The sequence below is a fragment of the Metopolophium dirhodum genome, chromosome 4 (genome assembly GCF_019925205.1).
Source record: "Metopolophium dirhodum isolate CAU chromosome 4, ASM1992520v1, whole genome shotgun sequence".
Taxonomy (NCBI): domain Eukaryota; kingdom Metazoa; phylum Arthropoda; class Insecta; order Hemiptera; family Aphididae; genus Metopolophium; species Metopolophium dirhodum.
In genome coordinates, this window is record NC_083563.1 from 850,799 (window position 1) to 866,378 (window position 15,580).

The 15,580-nt window shown below is 33.4% G+C and overlaps 2 protein-coding genes across 3 annotated transcripts; one reads left to right on the forward strand and one right to left on the reverse strand.

The window, feature by feature from the left end:
• Positions 1 to 5: 5 nt before the first annotated feature.
• Positions 6 to 4,641, reverse strand: LOC132943152 (PHD finger protein 14-like). Of its 2 annotated transcripts, none has more exons than XM_061011995.1 (4): positions 4,487 to 4,641; positions 2,517 to 2,622; positions 2,265 to 2,450; positions 6 to 1,554 (listed from the first exon to the last, which is right to left on the reverse strand). In XM_061011995.1, exons 2-4 carry the CDS (start codon positions 2,587 to 2,589, stop codon positions 338 to 340), a joined length of 1,476 nt encoding a protein of 491 aa, XP_060867978.1. In that variant the 5' UTR covers positions 2,590 to 2,622; positions 4,487 to 4,641; the 3' UTR covers positions 6 to 337. The 2 variants fall into 2 exon arrangements, with proteins under 2 accessions (XP_060867978.1, XP_060867979.1); XM_061011996.1 differs by lacking the exon at positions 4,487 to 4,641 and adding an exon at positions 4,117 to 4,139.
• Positions 4,642 to 6,336: 1,695 nt separating this feature from the next.
• LOC132943310 (uncharacterized) lies at positions 6,337 to 15,295 on the forward strand. The gene is made up of 5 exons (XM_061012247.1): positions 6,337 to 6,824; positions 6,993 to 7,160; positions 7,407 to 7,499; positions 11,364 to 11,562; positions 14,553 to 15,295. The coding sequence occupies exons 1-5, from the start codon at positions 6,713 to 6,715 to the stop codon at positions 14,812 to 14,814; spliced, it is 834 nt and encodes a 277-aa protein (XP_060868230.1). The 5' UTR covers positions 6,337 to 6,712; the 3' UTR covers positions 14,815 to 15,295.
• Positions 15,296 to 15,580: the final 285 nt, after the last annotated feature.

A 15,580-nucleotide genomic window follows, 5' to 3' on the forward strand; every position in this document is an offset into this window, starting at 1 on the left:
AATAATTATTGTATATTTTTTTGCAATTTATTTGGTTTCATTAGTCATACTCATAACATCGAAAACGCAATGCGATATCACGAGTTACAGGAAATAATAATCCAAAAAAAAAAAAAAAGCACAAATATAATATTATGTATAATACCGACGTACAACACTCGGAACGCAAATAAACATATAAATTATGTTATATATTATATTTTTTTCACGAAATGATTTCATCGAATAATAAATTAATAAATTAAATAATAAGTTATGTAGTATATATTATAATATTATGTACAACTTAACGGGAAATGAAACGTGTGAAATTCACGCCATTCGTGAGCAGCGGTCTCTACACTTTCTTCATGAAATGTATCGTCGACTCGTCGTCGTCCGACGAGGACAGCCTCATCCTCCTATGGGTCCTGCCCCGCCTGTCGTTGGGCACGATGGCCACGGGCATGTGCATGTGCTGCTTGAAACGCCTGCTGTAGCTGTCTTCGTCGTCGTCATCGTCGTCGTCGTCGTCGTAGTCCTTTGCCGCCGGCACGCTGCCGACCGTCGTGGCCGCGGCCGCCGACACTGCAGCCACCTCGGTGGTCGCTAGTCTGTCGGTGGATTTCGTCGTGGCCACCGTCGAGTTCTTGTCGGAATCCGACATGCCCACGGCGCTCGCGGCCGTCTCGATGATGTCCGACACGATGTCACCGTCGTCCTCGTCCTCGTCCTCGTCGTCGTCGTCCTCGTAGTCCTTGTTCTTGTTCGTCACCGGCGAGGGTACGGTCTCTACGCGGTCGGTCGGATTGTCGTCAAGCTGCGTGACGGCAGTCGGTCTCGCTTCAGCGACGACTTCGGAAGACGACGACACCGGTTCTTGGACGACGCTCACCGTGTACGAGGTGGACGTCACCGATTCGGCGCTCGTTTGTTTCTCGCTTGTCACCTGTTGGCTTGTCAGCTGTTGCGGTGTGGTTATTTTTGATTTTACCGCAACCGCGACGGGTTTCGCCGTCGGCTTGACGCTGGTCTCCGCTTCGTCTTCCTCGGCGCCACCGCCACCGAACAGGCTGTCCAGGAAATCGGTGCTCAGCGCACTGAAACCAGTGTAATCGCCGGTCGATTCCACGTCGTTTTCCGCGTCCTCGTCCACCGCGTCGTCGTCTTCCTCTTCCTCGTCATCGCCACCTCCAAGACCGTAATCGTCGTCGTCGTCGTCGTCATCGTCGTCCTCATCGTCTTCGTCCTCCCCTTGTAATGTCTGCGACGCTGGCAGTGGTTGGGCTGGTTCCACTTTCATTCCTTGTGGCCCAAATCGGAAACACGACACCCTCAATGCGGCTTCGACGTCGTCCAGAGCTCTAAGCTCAAGCCCCAAACACGCTTTGAACTGATCCCCGTCCCTCGAGATACCATACACTCGACCGCAGAATTTTGATATACCACCGGGGAGAGACATACACACGGGTTTTGGTTTCTTCCCGGATATGGTCGTGTTGCGTAAGACCTTGTCCCCAAAGCTCATCGTCACCATCATCTGATCACCTTTCAAATATTTCAACGATGCGCAACCTATTACGTAAACATAGAATGACGCATTTAGTTTAGAATACAATACGTATTTTTTCATACAGTATGATATTATGGTTTTCGTAGAGTTTATCTTCAATTTGGATTTATATTGAAATATGAAAGAATAAAATAAACATTTATATGATACATTTTATGTGTGATTAATATAATATTTACTTATCACAATTTCCAAATGTGTGCTCATCATATTTTATTTGTGATTATCCGATTTATAATTTTCTATTAAATATATGAACAGTTTAAAATCATATTTCGTAACATTTTAGTTTTGTTAACATTTGATAACGCGCGTGGGGTAAATATTTACCCCGTGCTATAAACTATTATATGAATTTTCCACGCTCAATTTGGTCATGCTATCTTTTAGTCAATATGATACAATCACAAAAATGTCAAAATATAATATTTTTGTGTTTTATTTGAATTCCAAAACAATAAAAAAGTATTTAACTCGTATGTAAAAATTAATATGTTTTAATAGTGGCGTAAAAAAAAGTTAATTTATAGTATAATAAATAACACTTAGTATTGGTATTAATAAAATGTAATCAAATAAATTATTCTTATTCAAACAAAAAAAAATTAAGACGCGCTCAGGACCGTGTTGTCTGATACTAAGTAACTATTCCATAGTTTTGATATGACACTAAGGTTAACTGTCTGAATTACTTATTTTTAAATCTCTTTACCTGGTCCTTTAATGGGAACTACTGGCAATGAAAAATCTCTGCAACAATTACACATAAGATTGGAACAAGCGCAGTATCGGTTGGGAGGAGCTGCTTGAGGAGTAGCTTGTCTAGCTCGACCCATTGCTCTCAAATGATCTTTAACGTTATTCAGTCCAGTATTCCACACATCTTTATTTTCCGGAACTAAAAAATAAATAAACAAATTCATAATACGTTATAAAGAATAAATTTATGATGTCCGAAACTTACCTACTCTACCGTAGGCCGCGAAAGCTATGATCAAAAAGATCAACAGCAATTCGAATACGACTGATAGTCGCATTTTTATATAAATCGCTGACCAATTTAAAAAAAACTGTAACAAAACAAAAAAGGTTAGTATATCGTGTAACGCATAGGTGTAAAATCCAAATGTCTAACTTTCTTTTGACTAAATAATAACAGTCGGTTAGAAAATGGTGAAAGGTTCACGTGTATCATCAGAATTCCGAACTGACCTTGTCCTTAAAAAGAGAAATTCTCTTTCCGTCACCCAGAACGAGTTTTTCACCTCAGTATTAAACCGTAAAAATACATTTTAATAATAGTCATTATTATCAATAATCATTTAACTATGCGTGTAATTTCAATACCATTGTATATAGATTAGTTTTACACTCAACGGAGAAATTTGCATAGAACAATATTTTAGAAAATATGTATTTTGTAGAGGAAAATTAATTAGTTATGGATTTACATTTTATACTAAATTGAATTTAAAAATATATGTCATTCAAAAAACAGATAACATTTATTCTTATATAAAAAAACGGAAATTGTATAATTTCATAATTAATGATATAATAAAGCATGCATTTTATTGAATTCGATTTTTCCAACTGTACATTAAAATAAGAATCATTTTTCTGTTATTTTATAACTTCTCAGATAACTTTATCATTCGCTGGTAATGATCGAAAAACCCTTTATGATTTTGTTCACGGTCTTAGATTTTGTTAGTGCCATAACTAGTTAATAGGTCTATGATTTGTGACCACCATTTATAAAACAACTTTTTTTTCAATACTATAATGAATATTAAATAATAACCATTTAAGTTTTAAATTATTATCAATAGGTACAAAAAGATACAAAATTATTTTATTTATGTCCGTTTATCCTATAAATTGAATAAAAACAATAAACTATTAATAAGCGAGGCTTACTGTTTGTTTAATAAATACAAATAGATATTAAAATGTCTGTGTTAAATTAAAAAGTTAAAAATACAACCAAACTTTATAGATAATAGTTTTTTAGTTATATAGAATGTAATATTAAAAAATATGGAAATCCTATTTATAGTTCTAAAAGGTATTAATAAGTGTTGATATATTTAAAGCTAAATAGATAAATTAAGTCAAGAATAAAATTGAAACTTAAAACTTTTAAACAAAGCATAATTATTTGCATTCGTCAATATCTATACTAGAGATATATCTTTATTTGTTCTTTATATTGTTAAGTAAGTGTTATCTTTTATAGATTTAAGACAGTAGTAAACAAATATTTTAACTTCAATATTATTGCATAGATACTTACTAAGAATGTATTAGATATTAAGTTAGTTCAGTATCCAATACATTCGAACAGAATCCGCTCTATAAGATTTAAAAATCAAATTAAATACACGATCTGTTACCTATAGCTACTATATATTGGTGCGTTAGAATATGATGCATTATTTCAAAATGTAAAAGTGTTATTTTCTTTTAAACTAACATAGTCGTCCTGTCTTCTTGAAAGCATTGACTGATTACTTTATCTAACGTTATTTTATTTAAAATGTGTATAATGTCAAAAAACTTACAATAACTCTATTCAGTAACTTTACATCGTTCTCTGTCACGTCAATAGACGTTCAGTGTTCACAAACATAAAATATCTAAAATATATCGAGACCCTCGGTTTTCTTTTCAAAAAAAAATAAACACAAAAAAGAAACCCAAGATTATTTAAAAGGCACTCCCGTAAAATTATGAATCACGTTGAACTTTCTAAAGCCCACTCTCGCCGGTGGTCGCTCACTCTCTTTTTGAGAAAACCCGCTGGTTTCCTGGAGGCGTAAAGCCCGAAGTTACTCGCGAAGTCAAAATATAAATAAAAAATAAATAAATATTCTAATAGTAATAATAATAAATAATAATAATAATAAAAAGAATAAAAAAAAAAACACGTACCTTTGGTACTGTATTCCGGCGAAGAAACACGTCTAGTAAGGTACACGCTGGATGAAAAACCGCCTTGAACTCGTCTCTCGTGGTAGGAACTAAACTGTGACGGGTCCGGTGGAATTACCACGGCCGCCGTTCTTGTTCCGGGCTAACAACCGGGTCAGGTATGTGTGTCAGCGCTGAGACGAGATAGTGTTCCCCACTAAAAAACCCACTCTCGTTCCGGGACGATTTTCCTTTCGCGCGCGTATCACACACTGCCTATACAAGCGACCTCAACGGCGGCACCGCGGTGACCGTTTTACGTGACGCCGGCAAGCTCATGGCGGCTCGACCCTTTCGGGATGATGATATAAACGAAAGAAAAAAATTCCGCGATGCCCAAAACACGGCAAATACTGTTTTACGGACAACCGGTAGCCGATATATATTTCTATCTATTTCCTACGCCGACTATTCGTCGCCTCCCGTCCATCTTACCACATGACGACACGCGCGCACGAAATATTATCCATAGAGTAACCGACATACCACATAATATAATAATAAAGGGATAGACGCGGACGCATCGTCTTTATTTGCGATCTAATTAAATAAAAAACTGAGCGACCGAGTTATCACGGCGTGGCAATGAGCCGCTACACAAGCGTTCAAGTCTATACCGTGCCAGTGGTATCGTAATGTGTAAATAACGTTTGTACCGTAGCGTTTAGGTTATCGTGCTACATGGATGGATTTTAGATTGAATTTTAAGAGGGGTGGGGGATAAAATCTTCGTACTCAAAATTACCCAATTAAAAACATAATTATTGTTATTTTAATTTTGAGAACTCTGTATATTTTTGGAGTGCTGAGTCCTCCACCCACCCGCCACACGAGTATTATTACTTATAAACATATTATACGTATAAGCGGTGTAAACGCAATGTCATAAAAATTAATTGATAACTTAGTTGATTACTATTATCATAGTCGTACTATGAGGGCTATGGGTAGACATTTTTTTTAAGATGACATATATGACGAAATTCCCAAAATTAAAACTTTTAGAAAAATAAGAAGTATGTAGGAACGATTGATATTTACGTCTTAATTATGTGACAAAAATCATGAAATTATACATATCCTTTTCAATAAACACGCTTAGTCTTAATAAAATATTGTTTTTATTTCTCAAAATGTTGAAAACCAAATGTTTTCTAATAAGGAACAGTACAATAATAAAAAAAATAATAATTAATAACAATATAACATGGTAATCGTATATATTTTTGAAGCAAATGTGTATGAGAATTTATATTTATGGTAATTTATATTTTTGGGGAATACAATGAGTTATCAGCTGCAGCATAGTATTACCGTAGCTGCTACCAAAGTATGTGCACACGTATGCAGTTCGAACCCCCCCCCTCCCCACCTGGTATTATGATACTATGTGTATATTATAGTCATATAGACTCATAAAAATAAATACAATTTTAAAAATGTTTTGATACATATATACATAATACATATACGTATGATTTTTTTTATATAACCCCTCCCATTGAAATGTGTACCCCACTGCGCCTGTGGCTGTAATATATTATTATAGATACCTAACGTCATTGTAACAGGCGTATACTACAGATCTTGTCATGGCTATATAATATGTAAATATACCTATACATAATACATATATTATAATGTTAATAAACCATTCAAGTACACGGGGAAAGTCGAGGTGGTGTACACTGCGAGTATTATACCTCTGGCCCGGGTACGTAGAAAGCGAGGCGGGCGTAGCCGCGCGGGCGTCCGCGAGAAAGCGAAATTTTTGGTCGATGCACTCGCTCCGGACGAGTGTAATACTGCGTACGTCCATTGTTGTTATCGTCGCCGCCGCCGCTGCAACCGCCGCGTCGCGTGCACGGAAGACCTGTCGCCGCCGTCGCGGTCGTCTCATACCTACCTGAAAAGAAAGTGGTAAACCGGTGGGGGGAAGAAATAGTGGGTGACCCGTTGACCCGCTGCGGGTATAGTATCGTTTAGCGACCGCCGCCGCAGACAGAACGGGATCGACTGCGTGTTGGACGTGTTTTTTTTGTATCGTTGTTGTTGTTATTATTATTGTTGTTGTTGTTGTTATTGTTGTGCTCGTTGTTGGTGTATTCACATCATATAATCGTCACCGTACCGTCGTCGTGTGCATATAACGTAGTCATACCAAACGTCGTATACGCACGAGTCGTGATGGAACACCGTCGTCGTCCAGCTAGTACGTGGTGGTGCGCTTTGGCCGCGATGGCGTGCACCGTCGCAGCGTGTTCGGGCGCCAACGTACCGCCGTCGTCTACCGTTACGGGTGAGTGAGCGCGAGGCGAAAACAAAATGTCGCGCGTTTATGCGACGAGACTTTGTGCAGACAGAGAGAGAGAGAGAGAGAGAGAGAATCGCACCACGAATAATAATATTAAATATGTCGTCTTCGGTGGTTTTTGTTTTCGTTTTGTTTTTGGGCTACCCATTCCAGACCTGCTGTGGACCGGACTGGAAGGCGTCATCCAGCAGAGGAGCGGGCTAAAAGCCGAGGCGAAACAAGTGCCGGAAAAACGGTGCGAGTGCCAAAGCCCGGAGCTCAAGTCGTGCGTGTGCTGCCTGAGGATGAGTCTGCCGTTCCTGGACTTGACCACGTCTCCGGGTGAGTAACAACGATGCAGTTTGCTGATATTTTTATCGCGTCGACAATCATTATAATATTATTATATAGTGCACTGCATAATGTTGTGCACCGTGCATAATGCTATGACTGCATTATATAATTATTATAATATAACGACACTATATCGTCGACGACGTCTTTCACGCGACCACAGTTTATCCGATTTATTATCATTGTTTTTAAGACCACGGTCGTTGTGTGCGTTTCTTTTTTTTCTCTGCACAGGCTGTGTCAAGTTCAAGTACGTGCCGGACATCGAGTCGATAGCCGTGAACGTGACTTACGGAAAAGGCAACGTCCAGAACGGTGTCATCAAGGGTAAGCCTATAATATCATGTCCATCTAATATAATAATATATTATCATAAAATCGTCGATGTACAATCGCATCACGTCCTTCCGTTACGTATTGTTATAATATTATTATAACCTCCTAACCGGTAGCGTGACCCGTCGTACAAAAAAATCGTATATAATCATTATTTCCATCGTTCGATTGTATCCCGACGATTTCCCGGACACGCGCCGCCGCGCGTTGGATTCGGCAACAATCCGACGAGCGACAAAAAATTACTGTGTTTTATGACAATGTTATGCGTATTATTGTGCCTTGTGTTAGGCGTGACGATGACGTACAGTCACTTTTCCCGCGTAGGCTGCATGTCAGAAATCATACGTAGGAGGTGCGTACCGTTTACTATCACAGAAGAGATGTGTAGACTACGACATTATTATAATATACTATAGTTGAAATCCCTATACACACCGTCGTGACATTGACAATGGCATAACGTGAAATCGAAATCGACGACGGTTGTATTTGTACAATGAGAATTACAACGACTACGGTTATTTAAATTACTTTTTAATCCAACGGTAAATAAACAGAAATCGGATTTTTTTCATCTATATTACGTAAGAAACTATTGACTGATAGTAGTATTCATAGATACGTCTTTACGCGGTACATAATCGACATCAAAAACTCCTTAGATTATTAATCTTACCTGTGATTACGTTTTACAATAATTATCATTTATGTTTAGAATAGTTATTAAAAGAGCACAATTTACATTTCATCAATACAATATGATTTTTTTTAAAGAGAGAGAGTTGGAAATGTTCGTGCACCTATAATAATCGAAAAAGTTCATTATTCCTAGTACACTTAGTAAATCGGCTTTTAATAAGCACAAATCACAGTGGGTGGTTAACACCCCCCCCCCCCCCCCCGATACTTGTGGTTAACCCTCTCGGGTTTTTATTGTATCTTTGAGCGGAAAAAATATTTTTAAGACTTGGGTCTACTAAATAAAACAAAAATAATTATGACCAAAAATAAATGTGTTCGATGACCATCAGTGAATATGAAGTAGGTACATCATATTTTATTGACTATTTTAAGGTGATATAATTTTCAATGAAGATGTATGTAATACAATATGCTTGTATAAATAATTCATTTCTTACATAGTCCATGAATTATTATTATTAATAAATGAAAATGCATTGTGCAATAAAATGTTGGCAGTTAAAAATTGTGCACAAGTTATATTTTAAATAGTGAATATCCAAATCGTTATATTTTATTTAAAGTTGCTATAACATTATCACCAATATCCTGCGAAAAAATTTACTCTGTCATGCACAGAAAAAAAAATAGGACGAGTGATTTATAATGAAATTTTATTATTTTAAATACATTTGCAGAAAAAAAAAACATACGGACAAAGTTATTAAGATGTGTTTTTTAAAGTATAAAGAAACAATTTTATTCTGTAAATAATTTATTAGATTACAAGTTCACGCATGCGTTAAGTAAAAATATTTAAGTTGAAGATGAAAATAACAATACATGTTCTTAACAATATTAACTTCTGCAACTAAATATATTTTTAAAATTATTACTAAACATTATTATTTATACTAATGTGGACAAACTAAAATGAATTTACTCTTGTATAAACTTGCAAACCATCGCAATACTCTAGTTAGTTACCTTATATTATAAATTATAATTGATATTTTAAACATTTATATTGTGATATACAAATTTACACAATGTTTTCTAATATTTACGTGCTATAAATCTTACAATATTGTTATTAATAATTAGTATGTTACAAGCTATAACTTAGTTATATCCAACAAACAATTGACATTCTTGCACACATATCGACTAACAAAAAAAAATATAATTTCTCGACTACAGATTTGAAACTAAACTTATTAATTACTTAAGTATCTAAATATTAAGTATTGTATAGGTGTACTACATTATAGGTGCATCGTGTAAAATACTACAATATGATTTTCGTTTCAATCGGATAACAATAATATAGTTTTTAATTTTAATTTTGGAAAATGTTACTTTAATGAAATAGAGGTAATATTAATGCACCATGAAAATAGTTTTTAATAGGTACGTTCTTTACTAGGTATATCTAATAGTTGATTAATATTTATGACTTTTTTTTATTTACGTGTTTTTTAAAATATGTCAATTTTCACGAAATAATATCCGGTTAGATTAGATTTGCAACGATTTATAAGATACTCGTATATAATAAAATCAGGAAATAGCGGTAAGTACTTTAGTAACGGTCCGTTATAATTTAAAGAAAACAGTTTGGTATCAATATTTTTACACTTTCAAATGCAATTTGTATGCATTTAAGCCATTTATTTTGTATTTGTTGGATGGATATTATTGCCAGTTGAACATCTAATAATAATTATAAAATTAATTCATCATTTAAAATACATAAAATAAGGAGTTATGATCCCTTAAAAATTAGAGTTATTCTCCCCCTCACCATACGCAGGTGGTAGTTGTTTAAGTACTTGTACAATTTGCTTAGAAATTTGAAATATATAATTGTAACGAATGAAGTATATTTTATTATTTAATATGATCCTAAGTTGTTTTCCAATCTGCGTTAGGTATCTATAAATAAAATAGATAACCAATTGAATTTGTAGTTTTAACATTTTACTCATAAACTTAACCTAACCACCTCCCCTCCTACCAGCCGAAATAATTATTTTTTCAAACTCTAAACCCTTCCCCACTGCCACCATTTAAGGGACATTAGCTTATATTATATACAAATTAATATTTGCACTAGCATGATGGCACCTATACCAATTATTTTAGTTTACTAGTAAATAGTAGGTACATTTCGAATTCGCGTAATATTCATGATTATATATATAATGCATGCGTTTAAGATTCAATTAATTTTCTTGATGATTTTCTTGTTTAATAAAATATTACCATATAGACATATAGTATAATATAAGTACCTACCTTTACTCTGTATATTATATACATAAATAATTTTAAAACATCAACAACGTTCAAAGCTTACGAGTTACTAATTAAATTTTTAATTAAAAATAAAATCAACCAGCTGTAGGTATTTGTAGTTTGTACAATACTTAAACTGATTTTATCATTTAAAATTTTAATGCAAAATATTAATCTTTGAATTCTTAAGATTAAGTGCTTTATTATAGATATAAAAATTAAATCTTGGTTTATCAATACAATTCAATGGGTTGTTTTAATAATTGTATGATGATTAAATTATTGATGTATGAAAAGTCATAATCATTGATATATAATATGCACAGTAAATGTATTTATTATATTAGAATACAATTTATAACATGAAAAAAGTAGTGCTAGGTATCTAAAGTATTTAAGATATATTTTCTCCAAGACTAATCAACCGTGAAAATGAACATATTTCATGCCAACAATAGAAATGTAATTGACCGAAACCTTATAGGTGCTTCTGAAGAAATTGTTCGATCTAGTTCCTAGTACACTATCAACTTTCATTTTTATTTAAGTTATTTTATACCTTTGTTTTTATTCATCAGTTGCCATTCATTCATTAATTAAAGCCAGTCTTGTTTTTGTATTGTGGTGATGGTAGTTTTTTTAAAATCACGCATTTTCGCGGCATTTTTCGACCATCATAGTACACACAAACTCACAAAAACAATTTTCAAAAAAAGTTATTTTTATAATACGTTTAACATGTTATGATATATAAATATAATACAATTTTTTTCGACATCCGATTATTTCAACAAACATCAATGGCCTATGTACTAATTGATCGCATATGTATACCCACCTTCAGAACGTTACATCTCGATTTGTATGTCACAGGAAATAACCCAGAACCCGTGTGCATGGACGTGCTGGTCGGATTCGGTCAACTGTGCGCTCGATTCGTGGGCAACTCGTCTACACCAAAAGACTTTGACGGTTGTCTAAAGTTAGAAGCTACCTTATTAAATGAAGTGCAGAACTCCATTCCCATGGGATGCTTTAAAATGGACCAAAATCGATTAATCTTCAACTCTACGTAAGTATATATTATATTATGCCAATAAAACTTCAACACGTCATAAGTTCATTTTTTTTTCTCAATTTATAAAAAATGCGAAAGTGAATTAAAATTGTTTGGTCAAAGATATTATATCGATCAAATAAGTTTTGAGTTTAAAAATAGGTATACAATATACATTTTTGATCACGGCTGTTAAAAATCAGTTATAACTTATTATAATTTTTTTTTTAGTACAACTCACATTAAAAATAATTGAGATGCCTACTTATAATTGCATAGTTTTTGAAATTAAATAAATAATATTCGACACAAATACCTAAAATACCTAAAATACCTAAAATACTAAAATACCTACTAATGCAATTATAAGAAATATTAGTATAACTGTATACCTATTACCTAAGTATGAATACTCTCACAATAATTACTTTTGATTTATTTTATGAACCTATAAAATGAGTTCCTTGAATTAATAATAATTACCATAGGTACCCACTTAACATATTTTTCGAATAATTTATTGTAAATAAATAAAAACTTATACATCATATTTACCTTATTCAAAAATTACAACTTTTAACTTATAATATACAGTTTTAAATAAAGTACAATTTAAATACACCTAACTAATATATTTTTCTGTCACAACCGCAGGCTTTTAAATTTTTATTTTCATATGACATATTTAAAGTATATTATGTTAAGAACAATACCTTTATATTATAAAAGTAAAACTTTTTATGGAAGGAGCTACCCATCAGTGATAATATCTACCTATAAATAGTAATACTGTTTTAAAAAAACGTACAAATATATAATTATGTTATAAATTAATATTCCTATACCTACTTAGCTATAAAATAAAAAAAAATATATTTATATTATTTACTATGAATAAGATACTGACGATTAATGCTTAAGAGTTATTTTCAAATAATTAATAAACTGCCCTTTACTCACTGCTACGTGTTTAATATAAATTAATTTTTAATGACAATTCACGACTTTTTGCTGTCGTCGCTCGATGTAACAAACACTTGACACATGGAATATTGTCAGTGACAAAATAAAAAGATTTTTATTCTTTTAAAAAAAAGTAATTATAATTAATATAAAACGTTAATTCTAGTATAATATAACTGGGAATGGACACAGATAAGTGGCGATATGATTGTTGGACCACGAGTAACATAATAATATGCCGAGTGCATATGCGCTCGATCTGGGAGAATAGACATCTAATTCTGTCATACCGTAGGCAAGAACTGGTATTTATATTAAATGTGTCAAACGCCACGTGCCTGCTGAAGATTGAAAGTCTACAGGAACGTGACTAGAAGATGGGTTGTACGAGAAAAGGATGTGTTAATAGAATGATACGAGACATGTAGTTAAATAGGTAGGTAGGTACGTGATTAGTATCGATTCGATGTATCATATCGATATCACTATGACACTATAGAACACTATAGAACAAAGTAATAGTTCCTATTACATATAGCCACCGTAGATTTACTACCATTCAACGAGGTAGGACGTTATTTTTTGGATTCTTTTAATCAAGTGATTGAAATCATACATTGGAATTGTCCTTAAAATGCACTTAAAATACCGTATATTTATTACCATTACAATTTATACATCATATAATAAAGTAACCATAAATCAACTCATATTTTGTTACTGAGGTTTAGGTACTCACTGTTTTGTGCACAGACTTTCTCTGAACAAAATTATCAGTAGGTATAGGTATAAAATATGAAATCATTAGGTATTGTAATTGAAGAGTTGTTCAGTGAATATTTATAATAATTACCTAATACCTATATAATAGGATGTCTCATATTGTTTGTATACTCACACACAACCGACCAGTATATAATTTAATATTTTTAACTAAAATTATTCTTTTATATTTGATTGATTATTAATTATTTATGTAACACGTATACGTATATCCAGTTCAATATTAACAGAATGTTAATCTTTATCATAAAATTGTAATATATGGGAAATGTATTCTCCTAGTTTAAGATTTGATAGCATTTAATTAAAACCGTTATAATATCAAAACAATTTCTACGATAACGATTAGGTTTATGTAGACCTCTTAAAAGGATGACAGCGCACTATTTGTTTTCTCTCTCTGGCCCACGCGCAACATAGACAAAATGCATTTTTGCAGAATCGTTTTTTCTATGTTTTTAAGTAATCTTAGAGTAAAATCACCCATTACAAAAAAGATAGAAAATAATATTTTTGAGGGAATGACATATCAATTTCTCTAAATATTGTTTCAAAACAATTTAAACATCATTTAAATTTACAACATTTTTTGTTTATTTTGAAAGTCAAATAACGATAAAATATCAAATCGATATGTCATTCTCTCTAAAATATTATTCTCTATCTTTTTAGTAATGGGTATTTTACTCTAAAATTACTTAAAAACATAGAAAAAACGATTCTGCGCAAATGCGTTTTGTCTATGTTGCGCGTGGGTCAAAGAGCGAAAACCAATAGTGCGCTGACATCCTCCTCTTAATGAAATATTTTTATACAAATTCGTTGAGTAATATTAGCTTTCAGTTAAACAATTTATTTTTAGTTAATTACCTCTCAGTAATCTTCAAGCCGTTATAATATTAGTATAACCCACGATAATTCCTCAATGACGCTACAACAAATTATAACGTTTTTTAAAATGTAATTCATACCCGTCCAAAAATTAAATTTTAAGTCCACCAGTTATAACAATATTCTCGGGTGCCTAAAACGATTATGGTCGTCTTTTGTTGCCCGAGATTGCAATAACCAGATAGGGTTTTATTTATAAAATACCTTGAAATGCTGCTCGTGAAATAATACTGTGACGTCTCCGTTTCATGGTATTTATTTACTTGAGCCACGTACTTGCAAAGTGTCTGCAAAATTTAACAATCAACGTAGTGTTTGGTTTTTTCCATATTTTTCACGGTTTTTCCCGTTTTGTTTGTACCATATAGAGTAGTCGATGTACCGGAAGAGCAGTCCAGCAACAGTACGGAATCGGGTGAAGAAGAAGAAGAGGGCGAGGAAGAGGGTGAAGAAGGTGTAGACCCCAGCGAAGAGGCGTTCATACAGGCGTTTGGACAGACGGCCGTGCAGGGCGTCACTTGGCTGGTGCACGCCATGGGACTGAACTTGAACCAGTCAACAAACGCTGGAACCACCGCTGCCTCGAACGCACCGACTGGCCAACAACAACCCGCGCCCGCGAACGTTTAATTATAAAATATGACACCAAACTGACATATTATTATTGTTTATCATTTTGCTTTTAGGGGTCGTGCCTACGAGACCTCGTCATCCCAACGCCCACAAACCTATATTTATTTGTATTATTATTATTATTATTATTTTTATTATTACTATATATTTGGTAGTTTTTGCGCGTCCCACATCATTGCTTTCAATCGTATAATAATGGTAATATATGCTATCTCGGGATTATATTATATTAACATAATAATATTATTTGAGTGCATATACAAATGGGGACGAACAAATATCACATTTCGCAACAACGGTTTCCTATAAGCTTTAATTTTACGTTTTTAGCTGTACTATTAAATTATTTGTTTACGGTATATAATATTTATATTATATTATGATGCTAATTTATTACAATATTATGTTTTACTTGAAATGATTATTTTTCAGTAAACGGTATTATAAGGTTATAAATAAACGATTAAAATGTAATCAATATGCGTATCCGGTATCCACAATGTGTTTTTTTACTACCCACTCTTGACCACACTCAACATACTCCATTAATGAATTATACTTGGTATCTATAGAAGTATGAGTATATTACAAAGCTTAACTGTACATATCATACGGTTCTAGGAAATCATAGTGGATCGCATTATAATTAAGGTGAAAGAGGGTTATTTATATTTTGAAATCTGAAGAAAAATATTACTGCTGGTTAAAATCAATACCTACGTGACTACTTAGTATTATTCCTAATAACACAATCCGCACATAA